Source organism: Diorhabda carinulata, chromosome X (assembly GCF_026250575.1).
Source record: "Diorhabda carinulata isolate Delta chromosome X, icDioCari1.1, whole genome shotgun sequence".
Classification (NCBI taxonomy): Eukaryota; Metazoa; Arthropoda; class Insecta; order Coleoptera; family Chrysomelidae; genus Diorhabda; species Diorhabda carinulata.
In genome coordinates, this window is record NC_079472.1 from 1,979,554 (window position 1) to 1,993,042 (window position 13,489).

Below are 13,489 nucleotides of genomic sequence, written 5' to 3' on the forward strand. Positions count from 1 at the left end.
CGATATCTTCATTATTTTGGTAGTACACATTTTTCGAATCAATTCCCACACCTACTTTTGGTATATCAACTTTGACACACTGTATCTCGTATATTTGTACGTTTAACCGAGTTATGATTTTTTTCCTTATAAATTGATTATTTCGTAATGCTCTCCTTGAATTTTAAATCGATATCTTCATTATTTTAGTTGTACCGATTTTTCGAATCAATTCCCACACCTACTTTTGGTATATCAACTTTGACACACTGTATCTCGTATATTTGTATGTTTAACCGAGTTATGATTTTTTTCCTTATAAATTGATTATTTCTTAGTGCTTTCTTTGAATTTGAAATCGATATCTTCATTATTTTGGCAGTACCGATTTTTCGAATCAATTCCGACACCTACTTTTGGTATATCAACTTTGACACACTGTATCTCGTATATTTGTACGTTTAACCGAGTTATGATTTTTTTCCTTATAAATTGATTATTTCGTAATGCTCTCCTTGAATTTGAAATCGATATCTTCATTATTTTGGTAGTACCGATTTTTCGAATCAATTCCCACACCTACTTTTGGTCTATCAACTTTGACACACTGTATCTCGTATATTTGTACGTTTAACCGAGTTATGATTTTTTTCCTTATAAACTGATTATTTCGTAATACTCTCCTTGAATTTGAAATCGATATCTTCATTATTTTGGTAGTACACATTTTTCGAATCAATTCCCACACCTACTTTTGGTATATCAACTTTGACACACTGTATCTCGTATATTTGTACGTTTAACCGAGTTATGATTTTTTTCCTTATAAATTGATTATTTCGTAATGCTCTCCTTGAATTTGAAATCGATATCTTCATTATTTTGGTAGTACCGATTTTTCGAATCAATTGCCACACCTACTTTTGGTATATCAACTTTGACACACTGTATCTCGTATATTTGTACGTTTAACCGAGTTATGATTTTTTTCCTTATAAATTGATTATTTCGTAATACTCTCCTTGAATTTGAAATCGATATCTTCATTATTTTGGTAGTACACATTTTTCGAATCAATTCCCACACCTACTTTTGGTATATCAACTTTGACACACTGTATCTCGTATATTTGTACGTTTAACCGAGTTATGATTTTTTTCCTTATAAATTGATTATTTCGTAATGCTCTCCTTGAATTTGAAATCGATATCTTCATTATTTTGGCAGTACCGATTTTTCGAATCAATTCACACACCTACTTTTGGTATATCAACTTTGACACACTGTATCTCGTATATTTGTGTGTTTAACCGAGTTATGATTTTTTTCCTTATAAATTGATTATTTCGTAATGCTCTCCTTGAATTTGAAATCGATATCTTCATTATTTCGGTCGTACACATTTTTCGAATCAATTCCCACACCTACTTTTGGTATATCAACTTTGACACACTGTATCTCGTATATTTGTACGTTTAACCGAGTTATGATTTTTTTCCTTATAAATTGATTATTTCGTAATGCTCTCCTTGAATTTGAAATCGATATCTTCATTATTTTGGCAGTACCGATTTTTCGAATCAATTCACACACCTATTTTTGGTATATCAACTTTGACACACTGTATCTCGTATATTTGTGTGTTTAACCGAGTTATGATTTTTTTCCTTATAAATTGATTATTTCGTAATACTCTCCTTGAATTTGAAATCGATATCTTCATTATTTTGGTAGTACACATTTTTCGAATCAATTCCCACACCTACTTTTGGTATATCAACTTTGACACACTGTATCTCGTATATTTGTACGTTTAACCGAGTTATGATTTTTTTCCTTATAAATTGATTATTTCGTAATGCTCTCCTTGAATTTTAAATCGATATCTTCATTATTTTAGTTGTACCGATTTTTCGAATCAATTCCCACACCTACTTTTGGTATATCAACTTTGACACACTGTATCTCGTATATTTGTATGTTTAACCGAGTTATGATTTTTTTCCTTATAAATTGATTATTTCTTAGTGCTTTCTTTGAATTTGAAATCGATATCTTCATTATTTTGGCAGTACCGATTTTTCGAATCAATTCCGACACCTACTTTTGGTATATCAACTTTGACACACTGTATCTCGTATATTTGTACGTTTAACCGAGTTATGATTTTTTTCCTTATAAATTGATTATTTCGTAATGCTCTCCTTGAATTTGAAATCGATATCTTCATTATTTTGGTAGTACCGATTTTTCGAATCAATTCCCACACCTACTTTTCGTATATCAACTTTGACACACTGTATCTCGTATATTTGTACGTTTAACCGAGTTATGATTTTTTTCCTTATAAATTGATTATTTCGTAATACTCTCCTTGAATTTGAAATCGATATCTTCATTATTTTGGTAGTACACATTTTTCGAATCAATTCCCACACCTACTTTTGGTATACCAACTTTGACACACTGTATCTCGTATATTTGTACGTTTAACCGAGTTATGATTTTTTTCCTTATAAACTGATTATTTCGTAATGCTCTCCTTGAATTTGAAATCGATATCTTCATTATTTTGGCAGTACCGATTTTTCGAATCAATTCACACACCTACTTTTGGTATATCAACTTTGACGCCCCGCATCTCGTATATTTGTACGTTTAACCGAGTTATGATTTTTTTCCTTATAAATTGATTATTTCGTAATACTCTCCTTGAATTTGAAATCGATATCTTCATTATTTTGGTAGTACCGATTTTTTGAATCAATTCCCACACCTACTTTTGGTATATCAACTTTGACGCCCCGTATCTCGTATATTTGTACGTTTAACCGAGTTATGATTTTTTTCCTTATAAATTGATTATTTCGTAATGCTCTCCTTGAATTTGAAATCGATATCTTCATTATTTCGGCAGTACCGATTTTTCGAATCAATTCACACACCTACTTTTGGTATATCAACTTTGACGCCCCGCATCTCGTATATTTGTACGTTTAACCGAGTTATGATTTTTTTCCTTATAAATTGATTATTTCGTAATACTCTCCTTGAATTTGAAATCGATATCTTCATTATTTTGGTAGTACACATTTTTCGAATCAATTCCCACACCTACTTTTGGTATATCAACTTTGACACACTGTATCTCGTATATTTGTACGTTTAACCGAGTTATGATTTTTTTCCTTATAAATTGATTATTTCGTAATGCTCTCCTTGAATTTGAAATCGATATCTTCATTATTTTAGTTGTACCGATTTTTCGAATCAATTCCCACACCTACTTTTGGTATATCAACTTTGACACACTGTATCTCGTATATTTGTATGTTTAACCGAGTTATGATTTTTTTCCTTATAAATTGATTATTTCTTAGTGCTTTCTTTGAATTTGAAATCGATATCTTCATTATTTTGGCAGTACCGATTTTTCGAATCAATTCCGACACCTACTTTTGGTATATCAACTTTGACACACTGTATCTCGTATATTTGTACGTTTAACCGAGTTATGATTTTTTTCCTTATAAATTGATTATTTCGTAATGCTCTCCTTGAATTTGAAATCGATATCTTCATTATTTTGGTAGTACCGATTTTTCGAATCAATTCCCACACCTACTTTTCGTATATCAACTTTGACACACTGTATCTCGTATATTTGTACGTTTAACCGAGTTATGATTTTTTTCCTTATAAATTGATTATTTCGTAATACTCTCCTCGAATTTGAAATCGATATCTTCATTATTTTGGTAGTACCGATTTTTCGAATCAATTCCCACACCTACTTTTGGTATATCAACTTTGACACACTGTATCTCGTATATTTGTACGTTTAACCGAGTTATGATTTTTTTCCTTATAAATTGATTATTTCGTAATACTCTCCTTGAATTTGAAATCGATATCTTCATTATTTTGGTAGTACACATTTTTCGAATCAATTCCCACACCTACTTTTGGTATATCAACTTTGACACACTGTATCTCGTATATTTGTACGTTTAACCGAGTTATGATTTTTTTCCTTATAAATTGATTATTTCGTAATGCTCTCCTTGAATTTGAAATCGATATCTTCATTATTTTGGCAGTACCGATTTTTCGAATCAATTCACACACCTACTTTTGGTATATCAACTTTGACGCCCCGTATCTCGTATATTTGTACGTTTAACCGAGTTATGATTTTTTTCCTTATAAATTAATTATTTCGTAATACTCTCCTTGAATTTGAAATCGATATCTTCATTATTTTGGTAGTACACATTTTTTGAATCAATTCCCACACCTACTTTTGGTATATCAACTTTGACACACTGTATCTCGTATATTTGTGTGTTTAACCGAGTTATGATTTTTTTCCTTATAAATTGATTATTTCGTAATGCTCTCCTTGAATTTGAAATCGATATCTTCATTATTTCGGTCGTACACATTTTTCGAATCAATTCCCACACCTACTTTTGGTATATCAACTTTGACACACTGTATCTCGTATATTTGTACGTTTAACCGAGTTATGATTTTTTTCCTTATAAATTGATTATTTCGTAATGCTCTCCTTGAATTTGAAATCGATATCTTCATTATTTTGGCAGTACCGATTTTTCGAATCAATTCACACACCTATTTTTGGTATATCAACTTTGACACACTGTATCTCGTATATTTGTGTGTTTAACCGAGTTATGATTTTTTTCCTTATAAATTGATTATTTCGTAATTTTAAATCGATATCTTCATTATTTTAGTCGTACCGATTTTTCGAATCAATTCCCACACCTACTTTTGGTATATAAACTTTGACACCATGCTTTTAATAAATTTGTTTCAAATACCTTTTTCCAATAAACTTCATATTTTTCAATTCAAAAAGAGTTTAAACCAAAAATATATAATGAATTGGTGGTATATTACAGAATTATGCATTTATATATTTGCCTCACGGTAAAATAATTAAATATGTATAGTGTAAATGTTTATTCTCGATCAAAAAATTCGTTAATAAACCTCCTAGAACTATTTTCATCTAAATTCGGAGTATTATCGAATACCATAATTTTCATCACAACAACTTCAAGAGTACAAACCATAAATAAAGCCATAAAAACGTCCATAGGTGTAGCGCTAGGTTTGTAAGTGCTTTCAGGTGGATTATCATAAAAGGTTGCCAAACTTTCCACACTACCCAATAGACATGGAAATAAAAACATGTTTTGTCTTATTTGTTAAAACATACAACATATTCGATGTATTTATCGTAAACTTTGTTTCTAAATACGAATTAACTGGATGGCAGTGAAATCTGTAATAAAAAAAACTATTCAATATACCGTATGTTAAAAAATACCACATTTATAAGATATAAATAATCATTTGGCTCTATATGTTCGAAAAACTTTTGTAACAACTGTACACGCATAAATTAGTATTCGTAAAAACGCCGTGTCGACATCTATCATAGAATAGATAATACATAATACTTTAAGATAGTTTTCTAGCTTGATTCATTTGAAGTTTTATAAAAATCAAATTTAAATACATGTCAAGTTTATTTTCTCAATTAAATGATAAGTATTTCATATTATAATATAAAAAAATAGATATATGATCATTTCTTTTTGGAAACATAGTCTTTTGTCAAAAATATTGGTAATTGAATTGAATCATACTGAAAAATAAATTGTACTATTCAGATGACATAAAACGAAATGATTTTATTAGAAAACACGTGGCAACATCTCACCGGTTCGTAAACGTCGTGTTATCTATATCTACGAGGGTTGACGAAATATTTAATGTTAAAATATTATTTTTTCAAATTTAGTTTAGTTATTTATTCAAAGTATTAATAGTAATAAGTATGTGTATTAATTGTACTATTTATAATAAATTTAACTGGTTTTACCTATTAAAATATCCATATTGAGAACTTTTTAATACACCATACACAAAATATTATACCAATATTTAATGGTACTAACGAAATCAATTAAAAAATCAAGAACCTTATGAGTGTGGTACCGTTGATAATAAACACTGGTACTACCACAGAAAGTAAAAGTGGTACAGTAAGTACTTGTAGTCTCTTCAGATTATACAAGTTACTTTCGCGAAAAGTAGGTCAAGCCTAGGTCATTATAAATAAATTTTGTTATATAATATTTGTTCTGTTTTATTTATAATATATATACAGTGTTGTCCATAATTAATAAATATTTATACAAACATTTTGTGAAATTTTTATGTGATTAAAAAATCCTTTGGAAATAGGTATAGTCTCCTTAAAAGTTTTTTTTTTAATATGGAATTCAAAATCATTATAGGAATACGTTCAAATCTCTTTCAAAGCGATTTTGAATCATGGGAATAGGAGGAAATCTGATTGATTGAGATCTGGCGAATAAGGTGGATATTTAATTTGATATTTCATACAACCACTTTTGTCTGGAGTCATTTTTTTGATACGAGGAGTTCAAAAAAGATATCAGTCGATCGGGGAAAAATATTATAGGTGGAAAATTGAGGAAAATTGGGTAGGAAACTCACATGATTTTTGGATTTTTTTAACGAAAATTCATAATAGTCCAAGAATTTTTGCATATTTATACCACAGAAGTGTTTTTTTTTGACTAAAATGTCAAAAAATTCAGGAATTGTAAAAAAATTGACATGATTATATAATTTTGGGGATAGGAAGAAATCTGGATGATTGAGATCTGGAGATTAAGGTGGATATTTAATTTCATACAACCACTTTTGTTAGGAGCTATTTTTTTTATACGAGAAGTTCAAAAATATATCAGTTGATGGGGAAAAAATATTATAGGCGGAAAATTGAGGAAAATTCACGAAACTTGGGTAGGAAACTAACATGATTTTTTCATTTTTTTAACGAAAATTCGTAATAGTCTAAGGATTTTTGCATATTTATACCACAGAGGTGTTTTTTTTTTTACTAATATGTCAAAAAATCCAGGAATTGTAAAAAAATTGACATGCTTATATAATCTTGGGGATAGGAGAAAATCTGGATGATTGAGATCTGGAGATTAAGGTGGATATTTAATTTCATACAACCACTTTTGTCTGGAGTCATTTTTTTGATACGAGGAGTTCAAAAATATATCAGTTGATGGGGAAAAAATATTATAGGTGGAAAATTGAGGAAAATTCACGAAAATTTGGTAGGAAACTAACATAATTTTTGCATTTTTTTAACGAAAATTCGTAATAGTCCAAGGATTTCTGCATATTTATACCAAAGAGATGTATCTTCATCTAATATATCAAAAAATCCAGGAATCGGAAAAAAATTGACATGCTTTTTCAAAAAATTCTATATTTCCGAAGACATTTGCGATATCGTATTATTTTTAACATGAATCAATTACGAAAACGTTAATATTAAATGGAATGAATCGGAATCCCATCGAGAAATCTTGGATTGCATCTGTACCTACATAGGCCAAAAAAATCGACGTTTTCCCATAAGAACAAAGAAACATCTGTCGTCTTCTTCTTAGTTGTCGCGTTCTATATCACAGATTAGTTCAATTATAGGGTCACAATGATGGTCATAGGTTATGAAAATTATGATGAAACTGTCAGTGGAACAAGAAAAGACTATAGTTCGTTATTTATGTATTGTTTTTGTTTTCAGTAATCGTAGATCAAAAAGCAACGTCCATTGCGATGTATGCGGCGAATATTTCAGATCAATCGACCACATACTTAGCGGCGATAATAGCGTGATTTGTTGGAAATGCGACAAAAAAGTATGTCAGAAAAGATGCGCCAGTCTAGACGTACAACAAAACAGATGGACGTGTAAAAATTGTTCAAGGCCACCAGAATCTTGGTTCCAAGGTGTTCTGTACGCCATTCAGCCAAACAAAAAAGGTGAATAATAAAAAAAAATGATATTTCCACTTCTATTTGACATATCTACTTAGTACAACCCTGTCTACATTTCCTATTACGAATATATTTGGTTGATGCCTTTAGAAAAATCTTATTTTAGAAAAGATTTGCGAAAAAATGGACGAAAAAGGCGAAATAGATGTTCAGAAAAGCAGAGAGGAAGTTCGGGAATTTATTGAAAAATTAGTAAACTCCATGCTGGGCCAAAACGTCGACGATGCCAATGTCACTAGATTATACAACGACGAACATTGTAAGTAACTTAACTTAAGCTTACCTAACCTCCCCTAATCTAATCCAATTTAAAATAACTTTATTTTCTGTTGGGGAATATCATTTTTGTTGAAAACATAACATTCCGAAGCTTATTAAGTCGGTTTCGAAGTTTTTTCAAAAATTCATATTCTCTAGAATCGTTTTGAACCTTTTTAGATCATTCTTCAAAATTAAAAAACGTCTAGAACAGCCTAGATTCATGTTTTAACTGATTCGAAATATTTAAACTCTACTTAAAACTTTCTAAATAACTCTCATTCATTTTAGACCTATCTGGAGTATTCTATTTAGATATCAGTCATTTTCGTCACAAAAACAACATTCCAATTACATTTTGAAGGTTTTTTAGAGGGTTCCAGACATTTTTAGAAGATTCTATAATAGTCTAGACCATTTAGAATCATTTTGATCTGATAAACAATCTTCAAATACTATATGAACTTTTTTCGTCACAAAAACAATATTCCAATTACATTTTGAAGGTTTTTTAGAGGGTTCCAGACATTTTTAGAAGATTCTATAATAGTCTAGACCATTTAGAATCATTTTGATCTGATAAACAATCTTCAAATACTATATGAACTTTTTTCGTCACAAAAACAATATTCCAATTACATTTTGAAGGTTTTTTAGAGGGTTCCAGACATTTTTAGAAGATTCTATAATAGTCTAGACCATTTAGAATCATTTTGATCTGATAAACAATCTTCAAATACTATATGAACTTTTTTCGTCACAAAAACAATATTCCAATTACATTTTGAAGGTTTTTTAGAGGGTTCCAGACATTTTTAGAAGATTCTATAATAGTCTAGACCATTTAGAATCATTTTGATCTGATAAACAATCTTCAAATACTATATGAACTTTTTTCGTCACAAAAACAATATTCCAATTACATTTTGAAGGTTTTTTAGAGGGTTCCAGACATTTTTAGAAGATTCTATAATAGTCTAGACCATTTAGAATCATTTTGATCTGATAAACAATCTTCAAATACTATATGAACTTTTTTCGTCACAAAAACAATATTCCAATTACATTTTGAAGGTTTTTTAGAGGGTTCCAGACATTTTTAGAAGATTCTATAATAGTCTAGACCATTTAGAATCATTTTGATCTGATAAACAATCTTCAAATACTATATGAACTTTTTTCGTCACAAAAACAATATTCCAATTACATTTTGAAGGTTTTTTAGAGGGTTCCAGACATTTTTAGAAGATTCTATAATAGTCTAGACCATTTAGAATCATTTTGATCTGATAAACAATCTTCAAATACTATATGAACTTTTTTCGTCACAAAAACAATATTCCAATTACATTTTGAAGGTTTTTTAGAGGGTTCCAGACATTTTTAGAAGATTCTATAATAGTCTAGACCATTTAGAATCATTTTGATCTGATAAACAATCTTCAAATACTATATGAACTTTTTTCGTCACAAAAACAATATTCCAATTACATTTTGAAGGTTTTTTAGAGGGTTCCAGACATTTTTAGAAGATTCTATAATAGTCTAGACCATTTAGAATCATTTTGATCTGATAAACAATCTTCAAATACTATATGAACTTTTTTCGTCACAAAAACAATATTCCAATTACATTTTGAAGGTTTTTTAGAGGGTTCCAGACATTTTTAGAAGATTCTATAATAGTCTAGACCATTTAGAATCATTTTGATCTGATAAACAATCTTCAAATACTATATGAACTTTTTTCGTCACAAAAACAATATTCCAATTACATTTTGAAGGTTTTTTAGAGGGTTCCAGACATTTTTAGAAGATTCTATAATAGTCTAGACCATTTAGAATCATTTTGATCTGATAAACAATCTTCAAATACTATATGAACTTTTTTCGTCACAAAAACAATATTCCAATTACATTTTGAAGGTTTTTTAGAGGGTTCCAGACATTTTTAGAAGATTCTATAATAGTCTAGACCATTTAGAATCATTTTGATCTGATAAACAATCTTCAAATACTATATGAACTTTTTTCACTACAAAAACAACATTCTAATTAAATTTTGAAGGTTTTTAGACGGTTCCAGACATTTTTAGAAGATTCTAGAATAGTCTAGACCATTTAGAATCATTTTGATCTGATAAACAATCTTCAAATACTATATGAACTTTTTTCGTCACAAAAACAATATTCCAATTACATTTTGAAGGTTTTTTAGAGGGTTCCAGACATTTTTAGAAGATTCTATAATAGTCTAGACCATTTAGAATCATTTTGATCTGATAAACAATCTTCAAATACTATATGAACTTTTTTCACTACAAAAACAACATTCTAATTAAATTTTGAAGGTTTTTAGACGGTTCCAGACATTTTTAGAAGATTCTAGAATAGTCTAGACCATTTAGAATCATTTTGATCTGATAAACAATCTTCAAATACTATATGAACTTTTTTCGTCACAAAAACAATATTCCAATTACATTTTGAAGGTTTTTTAGAGGGTTCCAGACATTTTTAGAAGATTCTATAATAGTCTAGACCATTTAGAATCATTTTGATCTGATAAACAATCTTCAAATACTATATGAACTTTTTTCACTACAAAAACAACATTCTAATTAAATTTTGAAGGTTTTTAGACGGTTCCAGACATTTTTAGAAGATTCTAGAATAGTCTAGACCATTTAGAATCATTTTGATCTGATAAACAATCTTCAAATACTATATGAACTTTTTTCGTCACAAAAACAATATTCCAATTACATTTTGAAGGTTTTTTAGAGGGTTCCAGACATTTTTAGAAGATTCTATAATAGTCTAGACCATTTAGAATCATTTTGATCTGATAAACAATCTTCAAATACTATATGAACTTTTTTCACTACAAAAACAACATTCTAATTAAATTTTGAAGGTTTTTAGACGGTTCCAGACATTTTTAGAAGATTCTAGAATAGTCTAGACCATTTAGAATCATTTTGATCTGATAAACAATCTTCAAATACTATATGAACTTTTTTCGTCACAAAAACAATATTCCAATTACATTTTGAAGGTTTTTTAGAGGGTTCCAGACATTTTTAGAAGATTCTATAATAGTCTAGACCATTTAGAATCATTTTGATCTGATAAACAATCTTCAAATACTATATGAACTTTTTTCACTACAAAAACAACATTCTAATTAAATTTTGAAGGTTTTTAGACGGTTCCAGACATTTTTAGAAGATTCTAGAATAGTCTAGACCATTTAGAATCATTTTGATCTGATAAACAATCTTCAAATACTATATGAACTTTTTTCGTCACAAAAACAATATTCCAATTACATTTTGAAGGTTTTTTAGAGGGTTCCAGACATTTTTAGAAGATTCTATAATAGTCTAGACCATTTAGAATCATTTTGATCTGATAAACAATCTTCAAATACTATATGAACTTTTTTCACTACAAAAACAACATTCTAATTAAATTTTGAAGGTTTTTAGACGGTTCCAGACATTTTTAGAAGATTCTAGAATAGTCTAGACCATTTAGAATCATTTTGATCTGATAAACAATCTTCAAATACTATATGAACTTTTTTCGTCACAAAAACAATATTCCAATTACATTTTGAAGGTTTTTTAGAGGGTTCCAGACATTTTTAGAAGATTCTATAATAGTCTAGACCATTTAGAATCATTTTGATCTGATAAACAATCTTCAAATACTATATGAACTTTTTTCACTACAAAAACAACATTCTAATTAAATTTTGAAGGTTTTTAGACGGTTCCAGACATTTTTAGAAGATTCTAGAATAGTCTAGACCATTTAGAATCATTTTGATCTGATAAACAATCTTCAAATACTATATGAACTTTTTTCGTCACAAAAACAATATTCCAATTACATTTTGAAGGTTTTTTAGAGGGTTCCAGACATTTTTAGAAGATTCTATAATAGTCTAGACCATTTAGAATCATTTTGATCTGATAAACAATCTTCAAATACTATATGAACTTTTTTCACTACAAAAACAACATTCTAATTAAATTTTGAAGGTTTTTAGACGGTTCCAGACATTTTTAGAAGATTCTAGAATAGTCTAGACCATTTAGAATCATTTTGATCTGATAAACAATCTTCAAATACTATATGAACTTTTTTCGTCACAAAAACAATATTCTAATTAAATTTTGAAGGTTTTTTAGAGGGTTCCAGACATTTTTAGAAGATTCTATAATAGTCTAGACCATTTAGAATCATTTTGATCTGATAAACAATCTTCAAATACTATATGAACTTTTTTCACTACAAAAACAACATTCTAATTAAATTTTGAAGGTTTTTAGACGGTTCCAGACATTTTTAGAAGATTCTAGAATAGTCTAGACCATTTAGAATCATTTTGATCTGATAAACAATCTTCAAATACTATATGAACTTTTTTCGTCACAAAAACAATATTCTAATTAAATTTTGAAGGTTTTTTAGAAGGTTCCAGACATTTTTAGAAGATTCTATAATAGTCTAGACCATTTAGAATCATTTTGATCTGATAAACAATCTTCAAATACTATATGAACTTTTTTCACTACAAAAACAATATTCTAATTAAATTTTGAAGGTTTTTAGACGGATCCAGACATTTTTAGAAGAATCTAGAATAGTCTAGACCATTTAGAATAGTCTACATTTATTTTTAACTAAAGTGAAACATTTCTTGAAAGACAACTAGCCCATTATATCTGTGTTATTTGTTTACTTTTTTTGAAAATGTCTGTCTAAATGTAGTAAATTGGTATTATATTGCTTTTTCCCATAAATTTTTCACTTTTAATACATTTACAGACAATAATTTGTTCGATAAATATCATCGGGATCTTAGTATCGCTCTAAGAGAATTAGGAGCTGCGTTACATAGCTCTATCATTAGTAAGTAGATTTTTAAAACCAAAAAAGCACGTTTATTTCAGCACAATAACTATTGCTTTACACATTCTCGTAATTATTTGACAAAAAAACACGCAAAACCACGTTTCTTAAAAAACATCGGTTTTCCAAATCGTGACGTCATCGCTAAACTACTCGCAGAGATCAAGGTCAAATACACTAAGAAAAATAAATATTTCCAAGTATTTGTCCAAACCACGGAAACGAAAATAACGATGAGAATATAAAAATTTGAAGATATATACCTGTGCTATTAGAAAACTCACCCTGTATATTTAAAAATTTTTGAAAAAATATGTTTTTGTAACTTTTTTAATTCTTTCTCGTATGACAGTTGACTTTGCCGCACAAATTCCGCACCCTATATAGATTCACGTTTTATTTT

The 13,489-nt window shown here is 28.7% G+C and overlaps 1 protein-coding gene and 1 long non-coding RNA gene across 3 annotated transcripts in view; one reads left to right on the forward strand and one right to left on the reverse strand.

Annotated features, from left to right (window-relative positions):
- Positions 1-13,489, forward strand: part of LOC130902455 (uncharacterized) — a 36,969-nt gene that overhangs the window by 4,608 nt on the left and 18,872 nt on the right. For both annotated transcript variants that reach the window (XM_057814613.1, XM_057814612.1), the window contains exons 2-3: positions 7,652-7,890; positions 8,012-8,164. In XM_057814613.1, coding sequence (XP_057670596.1) covers positions 7,652-7,890; positions 8,012-8,164 — 392 coding nt within the window. The remainder of the gene's footprint in view (positions 1-7,651; positions 7,891-8,011; positions 8,165-13,489) is intronic.
- LOC130902458 (uncharacterized) lies at positions 4,954-6,092 on the reverse strand. Its single transcript, XR_009060396.1, has 2 exons — positions 5,897-6,092; positions 4,954-5,293 (listed from the first exon to the last, which is right to left on the reverse strand). It is a non-coding gene; the product is annotated as an uncharacterized LOC130902458 (long non-coding RNA).